This window comes from Carassius auratus, chromosome 4, assembly GCF_003368295.1.
Source record: "Carassius auratus strain Wakin chromosome 4, ASM336829v1, whole genome shotgun sequence".
NCBI classification, from domain to species: Eukaryota; Metazoa; Chordata; class Actinopteri; order Cypriniformes; family Cyprinidae; genus Carassius; species Carassius auratus.
Window position 1 is genome coordinate 1,983,612 of NC_039246.1, and position 23,201 is coordinate 2,006,812.

The 23,201-nt window shown below is 37.7% G+C and overlaps 2 protein-coding genes across 4 annotated transcripts in view; both read right to left on the minus strand.

The window, feature by feature from the left end:
* The window catches only part of LOC113066531 (gastrula zinc finger protein XlCGF57.1-like), a 1,043,158-nt gene that overhangs the window by 121,673 nt on the left and 898,284 nt on the right, over window positions 1-23,201 (minus strand). The gene's annotated exons all lie outside the window — the stretch shown is intronic.
* Window positions 774-13,794, minus strand: LOC113066037 (gastrula zinc finger protein XlCGF57.1-like). 3 transcript variants are annotated; one of them, XM_026237629.1, is made up of 4 exons: window positions 13,628-13,794; window positions 13,438-13,488; window positions 13,103-13,212; window positions 774-3,503 (listed from the first exon to the last, which is right to left on the minus strand). In XM_026237629.1, the coding sequence occupies exons 3-4, from the start codon at window positions 13,185-13,187 to the stop codon at window positions 1,561-1,563; spliced, it is 2,028 nt and encodes a 675-aa protein (XP_026093414.1). In that variant the 5' UTR covers window positions 13,188-13,212; window positions 13,438-13,488; window positions 13,628-13,794; the 3' UTR covers window positions 774-1,560. The 3 variants fall into 3 exon arrangements, with proteins under 3 accessions (XP_026093414.1, XP_026093406.1, XP_026093419.1); XM_026237621.1 differs by having other exon boundaries at window positions 13,438-13,794; XM_026237634.1 differs by lacking the exons at window positions 13,103-13,212; window positions 13,438-13,488; window positions 13,628-13,794 and adding an exon at window positions 4,051-4,167.

A 23,201-nucleotide genomic window follows, 5' to 3' on the forward strand; every position in this document is an offset into this window, starting at 1 on the left:
TTCTCAATACAAAGTACCGCTGATTTAAAAAAATAAATACAAAAAAAATACTGATTTTGGACGTGCATCATCGGTAGTTAGTTCAGACTTTGTGCATTCGACTGGGGAGTGTGATGTCAGCGACGACGCGAATACTGTATATTACCTCTGTATATTTACAATAAAACGAAATAGGATATCAAATACCACTGCCTCCTTTGGTTTTCATTTAAGCATAATAACAGCTGCAGAAATGTACTTAGTTCAGGGATATGTGTATATGCAGCCATTACAATGAAACGAATATTATATAGATTCGCCTTTTTATTTTCATTTTAACATATAGATAAATTGAATACAGACCAAAAAAAACCTGTTAGATTTACCCCGCAGCTGAATTATATGTTATGTTTAACCACTAAAGACACATCAGAGCCAGCGGCACACATCAGAAGATCTATCCCAGGAGAGGCTGCTTCTCGGCGGATACATGAGGACTGAGCTCCCGCTGATCGAGTGGAGCTCACCGTCTACGAGATCGGCGAAACACATTTTTAAATAGGCGCTGTCTTTGTAAATAAACCACAGATTTGAGTTTTAAACAACTACATTCTCGCCTGAAATACTTTTAAAATTACATTTCATGACACAATAACAGTAATATTTTGAAAATGTTGATCCGAATAAATGGTGGTTAAACTCAACCAATGCTGCGTGAACTCAACCAATCAGGATGTTTAGCGCCAAAGTCCCGCCCCCGAAAGTTCCTGAACTTTGAAAAAGTACCACCTCGCCAGCAGGGACTTTCTGAGGGGCATTTTTTTACCCGGAACTTTATTTAGTTCCTGGTTCCTGCGGTGGAAACACACCAAGTACCAGCCCAAAGTCCCTAGTTCCTGTGGTGGAAACACGGCTTAAGACTTTAGAGTTTTGGTTGGACATAAACCAGCAGTATTTCTGGCATGTAATTGTTTTCATGATTGTTCATCGATATCACTATAATGTATTTTGAGTTGAGGGGGTTGAATATTTCTGATTGCACCTGTAAATACATAGTATGGTGATCAAAATATAAAACAACAACATATAACATTGTGCCCTGAATGTAAAAATATGTTCATATTCATTCTTGTTTATCTTTTTACCCTGGCCATTGCAACATTTTTTTTGTTCATTTTGTGAAACCACATTTTTAAATATAAATAACTAACAATGTGTATTTTTAAGAGTAAAGACAAAACAAATAATACAAATATGGTCTCACATTTCTCACATCTTATATTGTTTTCCTCCAAAATGAATGCACAACTGATTACTGAAATTGCTCTTTTTTTGTAGCACTCCACATTTCAGGGCCGTTTGATTTAACTCTTCACACTAAAGATGTGAAATTCTTTCTTTATCGTCTCATTTAAGACTTCTGTCAGATGAGAGTTACTACATGACTCCAGAGTGGTAGGAGTTTCAGACAGGAAACAGTTTGATGACATTCTCTCTTAAGTGAATCCTCAAGGAGTTAGCATCTATCTGAAACTCCACACTAATCACATATAAATGGCTTCTTATTGTTCTGAGCATTCATTAGCAAGATATGGATTTATTTTCAAACTTAACTTCTGCCGAAAGTTCCACACTGTTGGTAGGTAAAAGGGTCTCTTCAGTATGATTTCTCATCTGAACTTCAGTGTGAATTTTCATGTGTCTGTTGAGAATCTCTTTTTGAGTGAAGCCCTTTCCACACTGTTTGCAGATGAAAGGCTTCTCTCCAGTATGAATTTGTGTGTGGTAATTAAGGTTTCTTTTTCGGGTGAATCCTTTCCCACACTGTTGACAGTTGAAAGGGCTCTTTCCAGTGTGAGCTCTCATATGGACTTTAAAGTTTCCATGTTGATCAAAACTCTTTCCACACTGAAGACACTTGTAAGGCTTTTCTCCAGTGTGAATTCTCATATGGACTTTAAAGTTTCCATGTTGATCAAAACTCTTTCCACACTGAGGGCACTTGTAAGGCTTTTCTCCAGTGTGAATTCGCATATGCCTGTTAAGGCTTCCTTTTTGAGTGAAACTTAGTCCACACTGCTGGCAGGTGAAATGGCTTTCTCCAGTGTGTATGCTCATGTGATAATTAAGGTTTCCTTTTCGTTTGAAACATTTTCCACACTGTTGGCAGGTAAAAGGCCTTTCTCCTGTATGAACTTTCATGTGAATTTTAAGGTTTCTATGTTGATGAAAACCCTTTCCACACTGAGGGCATGTGTAAGGCTTCTCCCCAGTCTGAATTTTCTTGTCCACATTCAGTAACCCTTTTTGAGTGAAACTTACTCCACACTGTTGGCTGGTGAAAGGGTTTTCTCTGGTGTGAATTTTCATGTGGACTTCAAGCTTTTCATTTTGATCAAAACTCTTTCCACACTGAGAGCATGTGTAAGGCTTCTCCACAGTCTGATTTTTCTTGTCCATATGGAGAATCTTATTTTGCGTGAAACTTACTCCACACTGTTGGCTGGTGGAAAGGTTTTCTTCGGCGTGAATTGTCATGTGTTTTTCAAACTCTTCATTTTGAGTGAAATTCTTTCCACACTGATGGCATGTGTAAAGCTTTTCCTCCCTGGAGTGAATTCTCATGTGATACTTAAGGGTTCCTTTTCGTTTAAAATGCTTTCCACACTGTTGGCAGGTAAAAGGCTTTTCTCCTGTATGAATACTCATGTGGAGTTTAAGGTTTCCACGCTGATGAAAACTCTTTCCACACTGAAGACATGTGTAAGGCTTCTCTCCAGTGTGAATTCTCATATGCCTGTTGAGAATCCATTTCTTGCTGAAACTTTCTCCACACTGTTGACAGGTGAAAAAGTTTTCTCCAACGTGATTTCTCATGTGTACTTGAAGCTTTTCATTTTGATCAAAAGTCTTTCCACACTGTTGGCAGGTAAAAGGCTTTTCTCCTGTATGAATACTCATGTGGAGTTTAAGGTTTCCGTGCTGATGAAATCTCTTTCCACACCGAAGACACATGTAAGGCTTCTCTCCAGTGTGAATTCTCATATGCCTGTTGAGAATCCATTTCTTGCTGAAACTTACTCCACACTGTTGACAGGTAAAATGGCTTTCTCCTGTATGAATTTTCATGTGGACTTTGAAGTTTCCATATTGATCCAAACTTTTTCCACACTGAAGACACTTGTAGGGTTTCTCTCCAGTGTGACTTCTCATGTGGACTTTAAGATTTCCAAACTGAATGAAACTCTTTCCACACTGAGGGCATGAGTAAGGTTTCTCTCCAGTGTGAATTCTCATGTGCCTGTTGAGGCTTCCTTTTTGAGTGAAAAGCTTTCCACACTGACAGCAGGTTAAACAACTTCTAGTTCCTATCCCTTTTTTAACTCTTTTTCGTGAGAAAGTCTTTGTAGTCTGTGAGCAATTAAAAGGTTTTTCTTCAAAACTGAAATCATGACTCTCATTCTGATGATCTTTCTCTTCCATTTCATTCAGCACTTCATTCTCCTCTTTAAAAGATGTCAGGTCTAAGGTGCAAAAAAAGAAAAACAAAGAAAACAAATATTTTAAACAAGTACAACTTAATAAAACGTGTTATACATCTTTCTACAGACCAAGGTACTGAAAGTGGTGTAGCATGTAATTTCAAAACCTTTTTTAAACATTGTTTCAGTATTTTGTAACTGATTGTATTGTATCTTCCATGTTTAGCATATTTGATGCACACTTTTGTAACAAATCATATACTGTGTACATTTATATACTGTGTACATTTATCTGCCATCAGAGTATCTAAGACGTTGTCAAAGCATTACATTTTTACCTTTATGTTTGGCAGGACATTGTTTTTACTGTTAAAATCACGTTTCGTTTTTTTTTTTGTAATGGTCTATAAGAAAAAAATCATAAACACCTAGAATGGCTTGAGTGTTGATAAATCTTGGGGTAATTTTCAATTTTTGTGTGAACTATGTTTTTTACTGCCATTAGAATGTGAAGACACTTTCTACCAGTATAACAAAACATTTTTTTTTTTTTAATCAAATAAGCTACTTCGCCTTTAAACAAACACACCTGATTCAACTCATCTGCTCAGTGGACTTCTAACATGGGAGTAGTCACGAAAAGGATTAGGAAAAGCTAAGCCCCTTTCACACTGCACATTGGTGGGTTCCCGGAAAATTGCCGGATCGCCTTCTGTGAGAATGCAAACACATCCCTGGATTAATCCCTGGTCGGGGATCTAGTAACCAAGTTACATTGCCGGGTTCAGTCCTGGAACAAGCTCTGTATGAACAAAAGCCAGAACTAATGCCGTAAAGGGTGTGTCGTAGTGATGACGCATGTTATTCACCAGTAAAATGTTGAGTGCCACAAGGATCCGTCCTAGGTCCCCTTCTACTTTTCATATACATGTTGCCCATTGCTAATATTATTAGAAAATACGGGATTAGTTTCCACTGTTATGGTGATGATACTCAGCTATATATCTCAACCAGAACAGATGAAACTTCTAAATTATCTAAGCTAACAGAGTGTGTTAAAAATGTTTGGATGAAAAAGATTTGATGACCAATAATTTTCTCCTATTAAATTCGGATAAGACGGAAATGTTAATTATTGGACCAAAAAAACACTACACAGAATCTTGTAGATTACAATCTGCAACTAGACGGATGTACTGTTACTTCCTCTACAGTCAGAAATCTGGGTGTTATATTAGACAGCAACTCTTGAAAATCAGTCTTTTGAAAATCATATTTCCATTGTTACAAAAACTGCACTCTTCCATCTTAGAAACATTGCCAAGCTACGAAACATGTTATCTGTTTCTGATGCAGAAAAGCTAGTTCATGCATTCATGACCTCTAGACTGGACTATTGTAATGCACTTCTAGGTGGTTGTCCTGCTTCGTCAATAAACAAGCTACAGGTAGTCCAAAATGCAGCAGCTAGTGTCCTTACCAGGTCAAGAAAATATGATCATATTACCCCAATTTAACAGTCTCTGCACTGGCTACCTATTAAGTTCTGTATCAGTTACAAATTATCATTACTTACCTATAAGGCCCTAAATGGTTTAGCTCCTGCATACCTAACTAGCCTTCTACCACATTACATTCCCATCATGCTCCCTAAGGTCACAAAATACTGGACTTTTGGTAGTTCCTAGGATAGCAAAGTCCACTAAAGGAGGTAGAGCTTTTTCACATTTGGCTCTCAAACTCTGGAATAGCCTTCCTGATAATGTTCGGGGTTCAGACTAGAGGTCTTCACAGTGCACCCGAGACCCGTCGACCTAGGACCTGTAAGGGTTCGAGTCTATATTTGAAATGATCAGCCGGGTACGGGTTGGGTCCGAATCTATTACTTCGGGTCCCGGGTCTGTTTAACATTGTGTGTAATACCCGTGCGATCGGAGTCATCGGACTCGGAGAACACCCGGCCGTGATCAGACACTGCTTGTGTTTCTTGTAACTTGCAACTAGGAAAATTAGGAAAAGAAAAGTGTGAGCCAAAGAAAGAAAGAAAAAAAGCGTCTCTCTCTCTCTCTGCAGTTAGAAGCAGAGTGCGCAGACTCAGAGTTAATGCAAGGGCACGCACTGTAATAATGCTTGCACTCTTGACACACTCATATTTAATATATTTCAAATCAGCAACAAGATCTGAGGTGAACTGTCACATTAATGTTTTCGATGCATATTTCAGATTGATCCGGCTAGCACGCATGTGCAGTCTCTCGAGCGTGTGTCATGTTTCTATGGCAATTAGTGAGGGACAAACCGCGCTTTACATGTTCTACCATTTTTATAATAATATAAATGAACCATTTAATCTTAAAGTTTTAGTGGTCAGATTCAGACTCGATGCCGAGCAGAGAGTATAGAGATGATAGCAAATAAATAAGGTCAGCGGCCGTGGCACTGAACGAGCAATCGTTATTATAGTTCAAAAGGGCAAACAGTCTAAGTTATTATGCGAGTTGACCCGAGTCAGAATGTACATGTGCACAGTTGCATTTGTCATCCGTCACCGTGACATCAAGTGGACTAGTGTTGTCAAAAGACCTGGTACTTCGGTACTAAAAAAATTTAAATTTGACGGTACCAGGTTTCTATAAGAACCGGTAGTACCGAGTAGAGGTCGACCGATTTATCAGGCCGATATTTGTAATTTTTGAATATATCGGCATCGGCCGATATCCGTGTTTTGTAGCGCCGATTTAAAGTCAGGCACGTCGGCGGGCAGCCCCGTGTTATTGGTGCGGTGGAAAGTGCTTTACTGATAGCACTGTTCCTCACACATGCAAAGAGGGAGAGAGAGCGAGAGTCTTACCACGCTGAATCGACACGCTATAAACTATTCTTTGTTGTCTCCTCCTGTCAAAAATAATGGAGTTAATTTACAATTATTCATATTCATTTTTGAACAAGCAGTTCGAAATCAGTGGCGGTTCTAGGATTTTTCTGTAACAGGGGCCAATAAGGGGCCACATGTTATTCAGGGGCCAAGTACAGGGTACATTCAAGCACACAAAATAATTTATTCAGTACACAACTTATTCACTTTGTACAATTCAGAACATCATTCCACACTTCGACATGGCGAGCGGCGGTGAAGTGAGGCAGTACGAGGAAGCGCCGGCATCTTTCAAATCTGTGGTGTGGAGACATTTCCGAGCAGTTGAGTATAATTCAGAGGAAGAAAAAACGCTAAACAAAAAAATTACTGTTTGCAATCATTGTTTTACATGTGTAGCCTACTAAAACGGAAACACTTGCAACATGACTGCACATCTGTGGACCATCACCCAGCAATATCACTGTCTGAAGACAGGATAGCAGAGCAGCTAATAAAGTCCTCCTAAAACACTGTTGTGATTGAGAGAACCTTCTCCACTGCCGGGGACACTGTAAGTGTAAAACACTCTCGCCTTGCTGCAGGCTTATCTTCATACAGAAGAACCTCAAAATACAGGAATAGATAGCTGACCTACGTGAAATGGCACTTTACATTCTGAATGAAGGATACTGTACTGGAGTACTGTTACGTTTAATCAAGATGGTATATTTATGTTTACTGAAGTACGTGTATGTTTATTTGAAATGATCAATTTATGTTTACTAAGTTTACTATGTTTATTTTCAAAATTTAGGAATTTATGTGTTAGAATAAATGTTATACAATACACTAGAAATTAGTAGACTTTTCTTTGCTTTAAAAGTAAAATATAGGAGTATTGCAATAAATGGTTTTTATTACTCTTATGTGTCCAGCCATCAGAACCGAACAGAACTGAAAACTGTGGTTAAAAATAGAGCCCGACCGATATGGATTTTTGGGGGCCGATGTCGATATTAACTCGAAAAGAGCCGATTTATAAGCCGATATTTTGATTTTGAAAATAAACTGGATATTAGACCCATTTCCTATAAACTGCACTTACACAACATTCAATAGCAAAATATCCGCCTGTTCGATGTATGTGGGCTGTATAAACCATTTTCCAGAAGGGATTTATGTATAAAAAAAAAAAAAAAAAAAAAAAAAAAAAAAACACGCCTTAGATTACGGTCTCCATCACTAAACAATTGCACATCAAAAGTACATATTTTTTAATGATCAAAAAACAGTCTGGTTTTAAACATTTAACACTTTTACTTTCTTCCAGTTGAAGCTGGTTTTAACAGTCTGTGTGTGTACTGTAAATAAATTATAATACTAAAGTTAAAGTATTTGCTGAAGTAGTCCCACACTTCGCTGCTACAGCATTCACCTTTTTCAGCCATCTGTAGGCAGAAAGAGAGACAGAGAAAGAATAAGCATGTGTATTAATGATATAACCATGTATCATTACTCATGTCATCATTAGAATTATAATAATAATAATAATAATAAACAGGGATCTCCTACATAGGCAAAAATGAGAAATATATATATATTTTTTTTTTATTTGTCAAGCAATAGGTATTACCTACTTATATTTAACTATATTATTTCAACATTTCCCTGTTATGTCTGTAAAGCTGCTTTGAAACAATATGTAAAAAAAAAAAAAAAAAAAAAAAGCGCGTGTTCAGCTCACATTTATTTACATGTCCCCTCTGGTTTAATCATTTCTGACGCACCTACTGTAGTTACTGTAACTACATTATATTTGCTCTCACAGACACATTCACAAAGGACCCATATATCTTCTCCTCTTCTCTTTGTGCAGTCTGAATCAAAACATCGTCATGCGCTGGCAAACGTAAAGTTATCCTACTGTTACCGGAAGATTACGGAATCAATTCGAAGTTGAATGGTTAACGTTAGTGCCATGAACACACCGCTGTCAATTTTGAGAAGAACCACCTTCAAACAAGTTAATAGCAAGCATTTAAGGGGCCTGCTAAAAAGGAAACTATATTAGCGTTAGAGTAACGTAACCAGCCTGAATTCACCAAATTGAATTGGGTAGCCTCTTCTTCCTTGCTTCTCTCTTAATTCTCATCAGCGGGACTAGCGCTATCGCTCACTTCTTACAACGGGACAGATACATGTTTGCTGCTGACCGAAAGGAGGAACAACAGACTATGAAAGAGCTCCCGCTAAAAGTTTTTAAAACTCCGCCAACGCCATAGCGCAGTGCAGCGCAAATCGCGTTGTATCTGAAGGGCAACGCTGAACCCAGCGGCAAGCGCCGTATATACCGCGTCCTGTGTGAAAGGACCATTACGCGGTCTTTATGTGGGAAACACACCGCAATAGAATAAGACTAAGTTAAATGCTAACGTTATAGTTTGACCTCTTATTAACGTTCGCGCTCTTCCACTGATAAACATGGTATTAGCTTTGTGGCTAATCTTATCTAGCAATGCATTATCAGCTGTAAGTGATGTTGCAGAATATTTAGAAGTGATAATGATAGGACCTTTAGCTAGAACTACCACACCGTTTTTATATACAGTGTATGAACTAAATCTACAATCATTTCACATGACGAACGACAGACTCACCTGGGTGGCTTGGCTGATCGCTTTCTTCTTTGTGGATTTCTGGCGCTGTTGTCAACTCTGGAGTTGCAGACCGCCCTCTGGTGGGCAAACTATGCAACACTCATAACATGAGTGAAGCATTAGACTCCGTTTTTCATGTTTCATGTTTATAAACGCCGATGCCGATTTAAATGCAATTAGCTCATATCGGTTAAAAACCAAGGTATTAGGGGTGTAACGGTTCACAAAATTCACGGTTCGGTTCGATACGATACACTGATGTCACGGTTCGGTTCGGTTCGGTACGTTTTAGATACAGCAAAATGCAAAAACATCTCAACTTTTCAGAATGCCGCAAGCGCACCGCGGGTCATGTGACAAGAACTAACCAATCAGCTTCATCCTTTCCCATAACAACGTTGAAAACTCAGCCAAGATGAAGGAACAGCTGATTATAGTTGTATATGGATTGCAATTTTGAAATAAATTTAGTAGCAGAGCTACTGCAAGCGATTTTTAGAGCTGCAAATCCATTTATCCTTCGCTGAAATTTCCGCGTCTCATGGAGAGAGCACGTCATTGTTGCTTGGCAAAGACAGACGCCTCATGAGCGCTTCTGCCCGAGCGCTTTGGAAAGGAGGAGAAAGACGCGCTTAGCGTTTTCCATGCGTTTTTAGGCACGATATGTGAACGGACCCTAAGGCGCTCGCTCACTCAGCACGCGCTGAAGGCTCATTGCAAAATGTCTAATGCATTTAACAGACCAGAAATATAAGATCCTAAAATAACCAACAGGTCTGGTGTTTGGGTGCACTTTGGATTCCCTGTAAGCTATAATACTGGTGTCTAAATGCTGCAGGCATAGTTTGTTGCGTGCATGTTTCTCCTTTTTTTCGTCTTTTCCCAGATACTGACACAATAAGGTGATGTCGGCGTAAATGAGTTGACATGTTTCAAGTATTCACGCTGGTGTTTTTTTTTTTTTTAAAGCAATGAAGCAACCGCGCGAAGCCCTCACTATATAGGATTTTAGAAAGAATGCAGAGCACTAGTGTAGTGTGCAAACTTACCACAGTGTGGATTTCAGAAAGTGTGCAAAGACTTCACGTGCACACTTACCATAACATGGATTTACAAATAATGTTCTAAGGAGGGGCTCTCATGTCACTCTGATCGAGCAGCTCATAGATGGAATCATGCATCTCAAACAATATGTTTGAGAGTCATCTTCTTTTTCTAGTCTGTTAAACGCATTGGCCATTTTGCAACGAGCCTTCAGCGCGTACTGAGTGAGCGAGCGCCTGACTGAGTCATAACATAACATAAACATAAGTTGGTGTTTTTTTCTTCTTCGGGAGTGTCAGGGGCGTTGCCTGTTACGTCGTTTGGGTTATTGGGCTACCTTGTTGAACGCATATCATTATATTTCTCTTTTTTTTTTTCAAATATAATTAATTAGTCCAACGAACCGTTCGGTATGCATAATGCGTACCGCGTACCGAACCGAAAGCGTCGTACCGAACGGTTCAATACGAATACGCGTATCGTTACACCCCTACAAGGTATGTATTGAACCGTGGGCTAACTGTATTGTTGCATCCCTAGTTGTTACATATTCATTTTGAGTTTTGTAGCTGATTTTTTGGGGGGGATTATTATTATTATTATTATTATATTATTGTGTGCTGTTATTCAAGTTAAAAATGATTCTTTTTAATTCATTTTAATTTCATTTTAATTAGTGGTGGGCCGTTATCGGCATTAACGTGCTGCGTTAACGCGAGACTCTTATCGGGCGATAAAAACATTATTGCCGTTAATCTATTCTCAAAGTTGGGTTGGGAGCTGGGTCTATACTAAGCAAGCTATGATGACTTTCACCTTGATATTTTATATAACTGACTCGCTGAGGCCAGCCTAAAAAGATGCTCAGGACAGTTGACGGGCCACTGCTGCGCATCGTCACGAAAGCTTATCTTTTTCACATGATTTTAAGCCTTGCCGCTTGTCGATTTAAACTTTAAAGCATCCAAACACAAGACGCGGAAAAGCTGAACAAAGTTACTGGTGTTCGGTGCGAAGAGAGAGAGAGAGAGAGAGAGAGCCGCATATCACGGACAGCGACACTGAACCGAGCTCTCTTCTGCAAAGAGAAAGGCGTCTCAAAACGCTTGAACATCAAATTTGCTTATTTTTGCTCTAGTGCCGACAAATACATACGAAATGTCAAAATATCCACATTGGAAATTATGCTCGAAAAAACTGTCTGTTATTTCTTAAGTGAAAGTAAACAGTTGAGTAAAAATGGGATGTGTATTATATTGGATGCGTTCATGGTCTCTTAAAGAGACCGCGCCTAATTTAGCTGCTGGCTGCTGTAATGTTAATCCAAGAAAATGAAAATGAAAATCACTCACTGCTCTTGACTGAATTACTTTGTAGTTTTAACAGTCCAACCTAAAATTATTCAGACACCAGATATAATTTTTGATATATATAGCAAAACTGTAATAATGTGAGAAATGTTGAAGGTGTCTGAATAAATATAGGTTTGATTGTATATTTCATTTTTACATTGAAGACTATCCAGTGCTTTTTTACATTTAATTATTTGGTGTCTGTACCTTGACACCTGCAAACTTGAAAAAAACTTAAACATTGGTGTGAAACAGGCGTAAGGTTGTTTGCACCTTGTGTAATGTGGAATTAGTTTACAGCTTTATCAAGCACTTTGTGATGCATTTTGGAAACAGGAGATTAGCCCCTTTTCTAATGCACCACCTAGCTTGATAAACCCCTTCTCAAAGACTTACTGTTTGTCAAATTTATTTGGGTAACACATATTCTGAATACCTTCAGCAGAATTAGAATTAGCCATTTTAATCTAGATTAATTTCAAGATCACAGTGAGATTAATCTAGATTAAAAAAAATAATCTATGCCCACCTCTAATTTTAATATACTGCAAATGTATTCAAAAATGCGATGGGGGAAGAAACCCCTGTATGTTCCTTCTTCAGGAAACTCTTCCCGCATATAAACGCTGAAAGAGAGGTGGTGCACATGTATGTTGAAGTGGAGGATACAAAAATGTTTTATTTATTTTAAATGCATTTAGTTGTTTCCTATTTATTTATATAAACATTGATCTTTCTTCCTGGAACTAACCTGTTTATAACGGTCTCTTCCATCTCCCTGTATAACTGGACGTAAGTGCCATATACTGCTGATAACACAGGTATCGGTACAAGGTGCATAAAATGCTTGAAGTACTGGAAATTCAGGTCAATCATAATCATGAGGTGAAAAATCAGTTTGAATCTTTCTCATGGTAACCTTTCAATCGTTAAAGTTTCCACAGTCATTGCATCTGCTGCACTTTATTTTGCACCTTTTTTCCTGTTAATTCATATGAACTCTGTCTTGTGTATAGTACGTATTAGATTAACTGGACCTAACACTCGTGGTCTTGTCATGTTTCGTAGCTATACCCTGGGTATCTCCCTACAGCACACCTCTCTAGCAGGGAGCACACCTGCACCTGCTGAGACACAATCATTTATAACTCTAGAGGGAGACTTAAAATCTCGGTTTTCACTTAATTATTAACACTAAATCATACCAAAATTAACCTAAATGCATGGGTTTTAAAATGTTGATAGTTTGTTAGCATTTGCGATTAACCTTAGCCTAATTTAGTCATGATGCTAATGGCTCGGACCAGGGGTTTAATTACACTTTAAAGCTCAATAACTTTTGTGAAGAAGGACATAAACATATATTTTTTTTTTTTATCTCTTTTTACTGGCGTAGAGAGGATTCAAAAGAATCCACCTTCAGGGAAATAATCCAAACAGGTCTCAAATAAAAAACACTTTACTGAAAAAATTTAAACAAATCTGACTTTTTACCTGCATTTATTATGAAATCGTGAATATATACAATAACATAAATTTAATATTCCACCTCTGTGCTTAAATTGAGAGGTTTTTCTGTAAATTGAGCCAATGTTTTATCAATTTTCTCCAGTGTATGTGAGTAGGGCGCTCTTTTAAATTCAGACAAGCCTAATTCACCAAAAAAAAAAAAATGCTGCAGAGCTGAAGTGGTTTTAATAAGGATCAGACTCTTTGAGAAAGAAAACCAACCTGTTTGTTTCTGGAAATCCTCTAGTTTGACACTGAAAACCTCTTCGATCCTGAAGTCTTCGCTCTCCTCTTTAATAAACGCCATGTTTCTGTGTCTCTGTCACTCTGTCCTGATGAAGAAGAGAATAATTAACCACAGAAAGACAAAAACAGGAAAATTAAGTCTTCTGTGTGCGTCTCAATCAGAGTGAAGACCAAAAACAAGCCAACAAACAGACTTACTCCTAGCAATACACTTTATAATCCAAGCTCATATGTACATTTTTTACATATTATTCCATGACAATATTTATTACGCTTGAATCAAAAACATTGCGTTTTAGTAATTGTAATACCTGTTTGTTGTTGTCGTTGGGTTTAGACTGTTTTGACCAGCAGGCGTCGAGCTTTAAGAAACAGATTATACATTTAGAAGCTCCTGTTCTCAGAGACACAATTCATGTTTACTAAACTGATTCTCGACTCATATGAAGCGAAATGAGACGCTACTTTACTGTTGCTCGTCCGTGGATGCGCTTAACTTACACAATAAAGTATTACGATGTTAACATAAACAATAGTTAACGCATTTCATAGTTCGCTAGGCCTTGTGATGATTTAAATGCGTTAAATGAATGAAAACACAAAGTTTCCTCAGATCACAGATGACAGGAGCGCGGCGCAGCCTTATGACGTCACATTGACAGACTAAAACAAAAGTCTTGTCCACGAGAACCACGCAAATTCACGTAAACGGAAGAAAATAAATAAATAAATAATAAAAACGGCTAGCAGATTCACAAAGCTATCAATACCATTTTTTTTTTCAAAAGCTTATAGTGTCTCTCTGAATGTAATTATGAAGTGCTCACAATTCATAAAATCAACTGCAAAGCATTTGTGTCATAGATAACTTAATCCTGGATTAAAATGTTAAAATTACAGCCAGGATTAGAAAGAAGAAATATATTGAAAGAAAGAGCTTATAATAATAAAAAAAGCATCCTTTTTTTCCTGATACTACAAATGAAAGCACAGTATTTTAATTGATCGTGAGTGTACACAAATAAAAGTAAACCGTTTACAGTTTAGTTTTTTTTTTTTTTCTCATGTGTCAATTATTTTTCACACATGTAGATTTTTTCAGATAAGCTTTAGGCTGTAAAAGGACGCAGTAGTTTGCAAATGTTTACAAACAGACTGCTAGGTAAGCATCCAAACAATCAAACACAGAACGTTCCTCTAACGTTTGTTTTTGGTTCCAGTTTGGTTTTATATATATATATATATATAAACATTAGAGGAATGTTTTTTTTAGTTTTCTTTTTTATCATTACTATTATTACCAGAGGGGTACATCCGCTTTATATCGTTCGCGGACGGATTTTCAGATTTGGTCAGCTGTGTAACCTTCACTGGCGGACGTTTTGAGGACATTCGTCCGAGCCAGTTTCTAAACGTCCCTGTTTTATCCCTCATCTCCCATTTCCATCACAACACTTGCAATTTAAATGTAAAATAAATGTTTAACTGTAATCTGTTACAATTACTGATTAAATATAGTAATAAAGTGTAATTAACTGACAGTTACTTATGAAAATGTTCATGATTACAAAGGAAGGTAGGCTACATCTGAATATTTTCACACATTTACATATTTAAAATATGAGACACCAATATTTTAAGAGTTAAAGACACAGAATATGACACATGCTTATTCCATAACTTTTTTATTTCCTAATTTGGTTTATGTATATAATTATTTTATTTAATTTTTTAAAATTAACTGCCTTTTTTTCAAGGCATTGTTAGATGCCAGTGTTTCCCGTCATAGCTATGCAAGAGATTGAAAAACAGTAATAATAACAGAATGCAAAATGCAGAATGCAAAAAAACTTTATAATGCAGGTTGATATTATTATTATTATTTACTATATAGATTTGAATACATTGTAAAAAAAAGTTAATGTTAAATGAATAATTTTAATTTCTGGTAAAATTAATTTGGAGTAACTTAAAGATGTCGTCAAATCAGAATCATGATGCCCTTCAATAATATAATTTAACATATAGCAAGCCTCACCAGACAGCTTCAGTTCATATCTTATGTACAGGATGAAGTTAAGGGTCTGCAAGGACTTCTTATCTTACTTTTGACCACACTCATCCGGCTGAATACTCTCTCGACTTCAGCGTTCGAGTGTGGTAAGGACAACACGGACACAGCAGCCATGGCAAGCTCTTGAAACAGGTTGATATCAGCTGCATCTCTGAACTAAATCTCACTCCACAAACCCAGTGTGTTTTTGTCTCATTTCATTTACTAAGATGGATGGCATGCCATTGCTGGATAATCTTGTCTATCTCTGCAAGGGAGTAGTCGAGGAGCTCGGCTATATTTTCTATTTCTCCAGGACTCTTACTGTGCTTTAAAGTTATCTCCACATTAAAAACTGACATGTACTGCAATGCTTCGATGTAGATGAGGATCTACTTGCTCTCTCTCAAATGATGGCCAACAGTAGCTCACCCAGCACTGAGCTCAAAAAAGTCAGATACAAAATGTTTTGAGGACCACTATACATGGAATATAAAACCTCAGCCATGTAGCAGTGTTCGCTGGACTTGGTAACCGAGAAATGCAGCCTAAGCTCCTCCCACTGGTCCAAAATGCATGAAACTGCACGTTCAATGGAGAGCCAACGTGTGGCACAGACTGTGGTAATCTGTAAAGGTTTTTCCCCACAGCTGATGGTCTCATATATGGCTTGTAGGCCTCCCTGCGCTTTGGAGACACTGAAAACCAGTTATAAGTCTCTCGTACCAAGTATTCCTCACTAGGGGGATGGTGTCATTGGAAGCAAGACTTACAGCAAGCTGCAGAGAGCGGCACACACAGCGAATAAGAATCAGATCTTTGAGGCCATACTCTTCCTTCAGGACTTTATGGATCCCATTGTTAATCCCTGTCATAACAGAGGCATTGTCAGTCCCCAGGAGTTTCTCTTTTTTAAGACCACACTTCTCAAGGAAAGCTACAACAGCACGGGCTATAGATCTGGCCTCTCCTCCTTCCAATTCAATAAGCCCCAGAAATTTTGAGACAATTGTTTGGTGTCACTGAAGTACCTTTTCACAACCCCCAGGTATTTAGAAACACCTATATCCGTGGACTCCTCGAGGAGGAGGCTGAAACGCTGGTCACCCACATCTGCAACCAACTTTTCCATAAAGTATGGTGCTAGAACACCATTAATCATTTCTGTGCACTTTGTCCTGTGCATCTTGAAATGGGTAGCAGCAGTGCAGTCTGATAAAGCAGCTCTGCATGCTTCTCAAATGTGATCACATGCTAGCATGGAACAGTGCTCAGCGATAGCTAATGCCATGGTGGCCTCAGCCTTTGTTTTGGGTGGAACGAACATAAGGCTTTGCCTTTTGAGTGTGTTTTTGAGTTGTTTTGTGTTTCTTTACATCGCTAAGTTTGGAGTAGAAATCATCCTTACAATACAGACAGTATGCCCGTGTATTATCTCCAATAAACGGCTTTAACCAGCCTTTGAATTCAGAGTCTGATTCCCACTCCTTTCAGTATTTTTGAGTGTACAGTTTCGACATGATGAGCTAGTCAGCTAGTTTAGCTTATGTCAGAGTGATTTAACTGTTTTAGACAAATATTTAACATCCCGTGCTGAATGTAAGCAAGGATGGGATCAGCCAGCGGTGTGTTTGTGGCAGTTCACGCACATGATGTGCTGCCGCACGATTCATTTGCAGTCTGGACACGGAGGGGTGAACATCTCCTGCTCTGACTGCAGCTGGGAGCGGATGCTACGTCGTTAGCCTGTTAACTGTCACCCGTTCCCTCTGTGGGACGCCTACATTTACTTCACTATATTACAACTAAATCTAATCTAGACAAACTATATATCGTTGGAAAGGTCTAAGTCTCCCAAATATATATTTTACCAATGTTTTTTTGTTAAATATTATGTAGGAAAAGTAATCAATTAATTTCTGACAAGAGTGCACCCTCAAAAAATCTACATTATAACAGGAGTTTTGACCCTTGTTAAAAAAAAGGTTTTGTTTTAAAGACATTAAAGATCATTACCCCTTTTGAAAACAGCAAGGCACATCTATGGCCAATCCTCTGTGCCATTCATCAGACACCATCAGAGTTGTGACACTTGGTCCATTCAAGCCAACAAACCCAAATTTCATGAGGAAACCTTAACGACAATCAAGAAGTTGTTAGAAGGGAAAACTTGAGAACGAGAAATATTAATTCACTGATAGAACTTCACGTGTCGACTAAAACTGTTCATTAGGATATTGTTCATTAACAACATTCATATTAAACTATATTTTAACTGTAAAATATTCTGATTTTGTACAATGATGATGATGTACTATGATGTACAACGCTTTGATTTTCAGATTAAACCTTTACTGTTTTATATACAATAATGAATAATGAACAATGTAATATACTGCACATATTTAAATGCATTAAACTCTGACAATGTTTGAGATAAAGGTATTAAACCAACTGAAAAATATTCCAAATATTATCCCCTATAATGCACAAGGCTTGGTTTTCAGATTATGGTTTTCCTATACAGTACTGAAACCATATTTTTCATGTTTAATATACTGTACCTACTTAAATTCATTCAACCCCGACCCCATTTCAGTTAAAGGTGTCAAACCAACTGTAAAATATTGAGAAAATGATTCACTCTAATGCACAGGGCTTGGTTTTTCAGAGTACGCCTGTATTGTTTTTATATACAGTACTGAAATCATATTTCTAATGTTAATGTTTAACTCTGAAACAGGGCTGACTTGCATCTCATATCTTCATCCTGCTGAAATGTTCCTAATATTATTTTTTTTTTCAAAATCTGCATTCTGAACAAATAAATGTATTTCCAAACTAACATGCTTCAGTCAAGTTCGTCTTCTCATAAACAATGTTTCCTTTACTGATTATATTTTAAACCTGTTTACATTTTGTACAATTAATTTGATTAAACATCCTTACAAAATTAACCATGGTTTTAATGTAGTAACATTGTTTATATATTTATTATTTTGCAGAATGATTCCCATTTATATTACCAAATTATCTTATTTATATTTGGTCCTGGTCCACTTGGCGTTCACAATGGCATTTTTCGACAGCCATCCTAGAGGCTGATTGGTCGGCTTGAATGATGTATATATCGTGACGGAAGTATGGTGACCCTTACTCAGAATTTGTGCTCTGCTTTTTAACCCATCCAAATTGCACACACATAACAGTGAACACACACACACACACATGGAGCAGTTGGGGGTTCGGTGCCTTGCTCAAGAGCACCTCAGTCGTGGTAATGCCGGCCCGAGACTCGAACCCACAACCCTAGGATTAGGACTCAAACTCTTTAACCACTGGGTCACGACTTCCCATAGGGATGCTTTATAGGGAACCCCATGTGTATTTATGTCACTTGGCTGTTAAATATTATTTTGCATGTTACTAATCTTTAGTAAAATGTAAAACTTTAACCAATTGCCAATAAAGCTACCTGAATCTAAATCTGAGTCTATTGTCAGTTTCAAATTGACAGACATTTGTTTGAAAAAAAAAAAAAAAAAAAGTCCAAAACTGGCCACTAGTGATACTTTATTTGGCCAATCGCATTACATGATTTCAACATTGCTGGGCGCTGTGACTTAAAGGTTTAAGACTTGGACTAGTTACTGGAAGGTCGTCAGTTCGAGTATTGGGGCCTGAAGGAGTTGTAGTTGGGGAGGTAGTGAATGAACAGCGCTCTCTTCCCCCCTGCAAACTCCAAGAAGAGTCAAATCAGTGATGGAGTGTGTCCATTTTACTTAAGGGAGAGCCTTAGTCAACAGTTGCAAAACTACCCGAGGGATATAACTGAAGGAATAACAACACTGGAGATTTCTTTCAATATAGATGGATTGCCTGTTTTCAAAAGCAGCAAAGCACATCCGTGACCATTCACCTGTTGAGGATGCCATCAAAGACATCCAGGAACTCCTTGACTATGGTTTCCAGGGAAAACAAATTAAAATTAAATGTGTTGTCTGTGATGCTCTTGCAAGAGCCATGGTTAAAAAGATAAAACAGTTCTCAGGATATTATGGGTGCGATAAATGCACTCAGAGGGGCATGTGGGTTTCTGGACGAGTGACCTACCCAGAGGTAGAGAATCTCACTCTACACACGAATGAGATGTAACGTACTGAAATGACAAGACGGCAGAAAGATGAGGCCATTTCAATGTCAGCATTTGTGCGGCTCCCTTTGGACATGGTTAATCAATTTCCAATAGATTATATGCATCAAGCCTGCCTGGGAATCACAAAAAAAATGATCACAGAGTGGATGAGAGGAGAGAGGAATGTGCGGATGTCTGCTGGACAAATCAATCAAGTGGTAAAGCTAAAAGGTATTCTGGCAGATGAGTTGTATGACCACTTCATGGCATTCAGTGTAGCCTTGAGCCTTCTTCTTTCACCAAACCTGGCAGTGGAACACAACAGACTTTCTTTGTTGCAAAAACAAAAGAGCTCTATGGAGATCACTCCATGGTGTACAACATACATTCCATGCTACATCGACCAGCAGAAGCAATTAATTTTGTTACTCTTCATAATTGCAGTGCTTTCCCATTTGAGAACTTTCTAGGAAAGTGTAAGCGACTCATAAGATCAAGAAGTCAAGCACAAACTTGTCCAAGTGGCCAATCTGTACAATCTGTGGCGACAAAAAAAGGTGAAAGTCACAAGACCGAACAATGCTTTCATTCTCCGGGAGGGGAAGTGTTGTGTGACCATGGAAGAAAGAGAAGAGATGGATGAGTCCAGATCTCCAAAGATATTATGCAAGGATATTGAGTAATCCAAACCACTTTTCAGAGATCTCACTTACAGTCTGAATAGAGCTATCTGGCCAGGGCCCGGTATCCGTCTTCTGTGAGTTGCCCAATTGGGGAGTAGCCCCAGAGTGCAGGGTGGATGATGGGGCGGGGCAACACATTAGGGCGGGGTGACACATGTAGCCCAGCCCACCCCCAAAGTGGGATGTTTTGAAGGATCTACACTGTTTGACTGTACCACAGAATTATTAATCGCTAATCACAGCGATTTCAGTTAGAATCAACTGATATTTTATAACTTAAGGGGAATTAGATTAGTTAGATTAAGTTACAAACAAACACTTGGTAACAGCATCTCTGAGTAGCCGACTTCGGGCAGAACAGAGTTGTGTAACATGTATTATAAAACATGCTCATGTATTAAGCCACGATATAGTCCTATGCCTATATCACATTAAATAAAGTAATAGACATATGCAGAAAAGCAGACATGTATAATAAGATTTTTATAATAAAATATATATTCTTTGTGTTAACATTAAGGTCAAATAAGCACAAACTGATGATGTAAGTACTCTGAAGTACTTGCAATTGGGCCCCACAAACCCATAAGGGACCCTTATTTAAAGCCTATATGGAACCCACATTGGCCTCACCATTTAATGCTGGCTGCTCTCTTTCTCTCTCGCACTCTTTCACACACATACACATAAACACACATGACCAGAACATAGAACCAAGGAATACTGCCCTTAATGGACAACAAAATGTTACCATATAAATAAAGAATCCCATCTGATGACATGGAATCCCTCATGAAAACAGGTAGATCTTTCAACTATCATATGAAAGATAAAACAAGAAATCTAATGAGTATTTTATTTTATTGTGTTGTTACATGTACTCACTATAATAATAACAATACATTATTCATCAGAGAAGGTAGAGTATGTGTAAGAGATGGTAGGAGATAAAAGCAAGAAAATGAGGAAGATTTTCATTTGGCCAGTGATTATGAAAAAAAAAAAATTATGTTCACACCCTTTCTATGTAAAAATCAGTGAAACGAAGTAACTTGAATGTCATACAGTGTGCCTCAAACCCTTTCCATGAGAATTATTTGAGACGTAGTGAACAGTATTTATTTTCTTTTAACAGATGGAAACAAAAACATTCTCAGTAGCTGAATTTGCAGATGACAATTCTGTAGAAATTGTCCCAACCACACTGCTGGAGGAAACCACCAAAGTATTTATATTCAAATCTTTATACATTAACTAACATAATAAAAACCCAACTGGTAATGCGAAACCTTTTCTTTTTACAGGGGACCGTTTGCTTTCGGACGTTTCTAAACACAAGGCAGCTGGTGAAAAATAAAGCATTGCCTGATGAACAAAAGCGGAGGCGGATATCATTAAAGAAAATTTGGCTACAAACAGGTAATAGTGATAGCATTTGACTTGTTGTAGATAAAGCTGTTCATTTGAAATCATATATTTTCCAGACTCGTATACCAAAGCCTTGCAAAAATGCCGGCTTGTTGCAGAAACGTCTAATATTGAAACAGAGGAAACAACACATAAAAAAGGGACAAGTAAAAATGAATTATTTTAGAACATATTTAAGGCCTGAAGGCAAACTCCCATTTCGTGAAAGCTGTACTATGTGATCGTGAATAGAACACATTTGACCACTCAATTAAAAAACGAATTTATGATAGCAGCTCCCAGATGCACAAAAATTTGAATTAAGTAATGAAGTAAACAGTTCCCCACAGAACATTGATATCAACCAATTCAGCACCACCTCCACGGACAGCACCTCACAACGACGCATGCAAGAAGGTATATACCTCAAATAACCCCCTAAGGCAGAAAAGCTGGCATTTTGAGATGTCCTTAAAAAACTGAATTGTGAGGAAAAAGTCACAAATACTTGTTTAATTATCCAAAAACAGGCTTCCATTAACTTATATACATTTCCTCAGAAACAAGAATGAAGCAGCTTGATCTAGCAGAGATCATAAACATCTTAGTCTTTTTTACTTATTTATATACTTATATTAGGTTTCACATAATGGGCAAACATTTTACTAGTTAGACTTTTTCCAAACTATAATTCCTGAAGAAATGTATAATCAAATGAAATATTATGAAGTTTCATTCACAGCATCTATATGTTTCCAAAGACCAAGGTGTGTCCAAACAGACCAAAAGTTTGGACACACCTTCTCATTCAAAGAGTTGTCTTTATTTTCATGACTATGGAAATTGTAGAGTCACACTGAAGGCATCAAGGGCTATTTGAGCAAGAAGGAGAGTGATGACCTGGCCTCCACAGTCACTGGACCTGAACCCAATCCAGATGGTTTAGGGGTGAGCTGGACCGCAGACAGAAGGCAAAAGATCCAACAAGTGCTAAGCATCTCTCGGGGAACTCCTTCAAGACTGTTGAAGACCATTTCAGGTGACTAGCTCTTGAAGCTCATCAAGAGAAGGCCAAGAGTGTGCAAAGCAGTAATCAAAGCAAAAGGTGGCTACTTTGAAGAACCTAGAATATGACATATTTTCAGTTGTTTCACACTTTTTTGTTATGTACATAATTCCACATGTGTTAATTAATAGTTTTGATGCCTTCAGTGTGAATCTACAATTTTCATAGTCATGAAAATAAAGAAAACTCTTTGAATGAGAAGGTGTCCAAACTTTTGGTCTGTACTGTATATATTGTATAGGCCTACATAAAAAGCATGATTGTGTTTATGAATGTAACTAAGCTTCGGTTCATGAATGTCTACTCTGGTATAAATATTTTGGATGTGTTATACCCCGTCATTGGTGTTTCATTGGTGTTTGACATGCCTAGGACTGTACTAAAAGGTAAAAAAAAATATCCAGTCCACAACCACTTTTTAAATTGAAAATATGTAATTTTGTGTTTTTTCCCCCCAAATCAGTGACACAATTTATGAACTTGGTAATTAAAGAGTTAAAATCTTGGATATTTTTTAAACATTTGGTAGTTTTGATCAGGACTGAGGTTGATTAATAGATTTATGCAAAAAAAAAAAAAAAACTGAAAAATATATTTCTGATACATTTTTACAGCAGTTTATTTTAGTGGATGTTTTCATCCATGATCATAACGAAAGGGTACTAAATTTGCCCAGAGTGTACAGTTAAGTTGTTGAAAAATTTCAAAATATGGGTCAAAATAAGATTTGC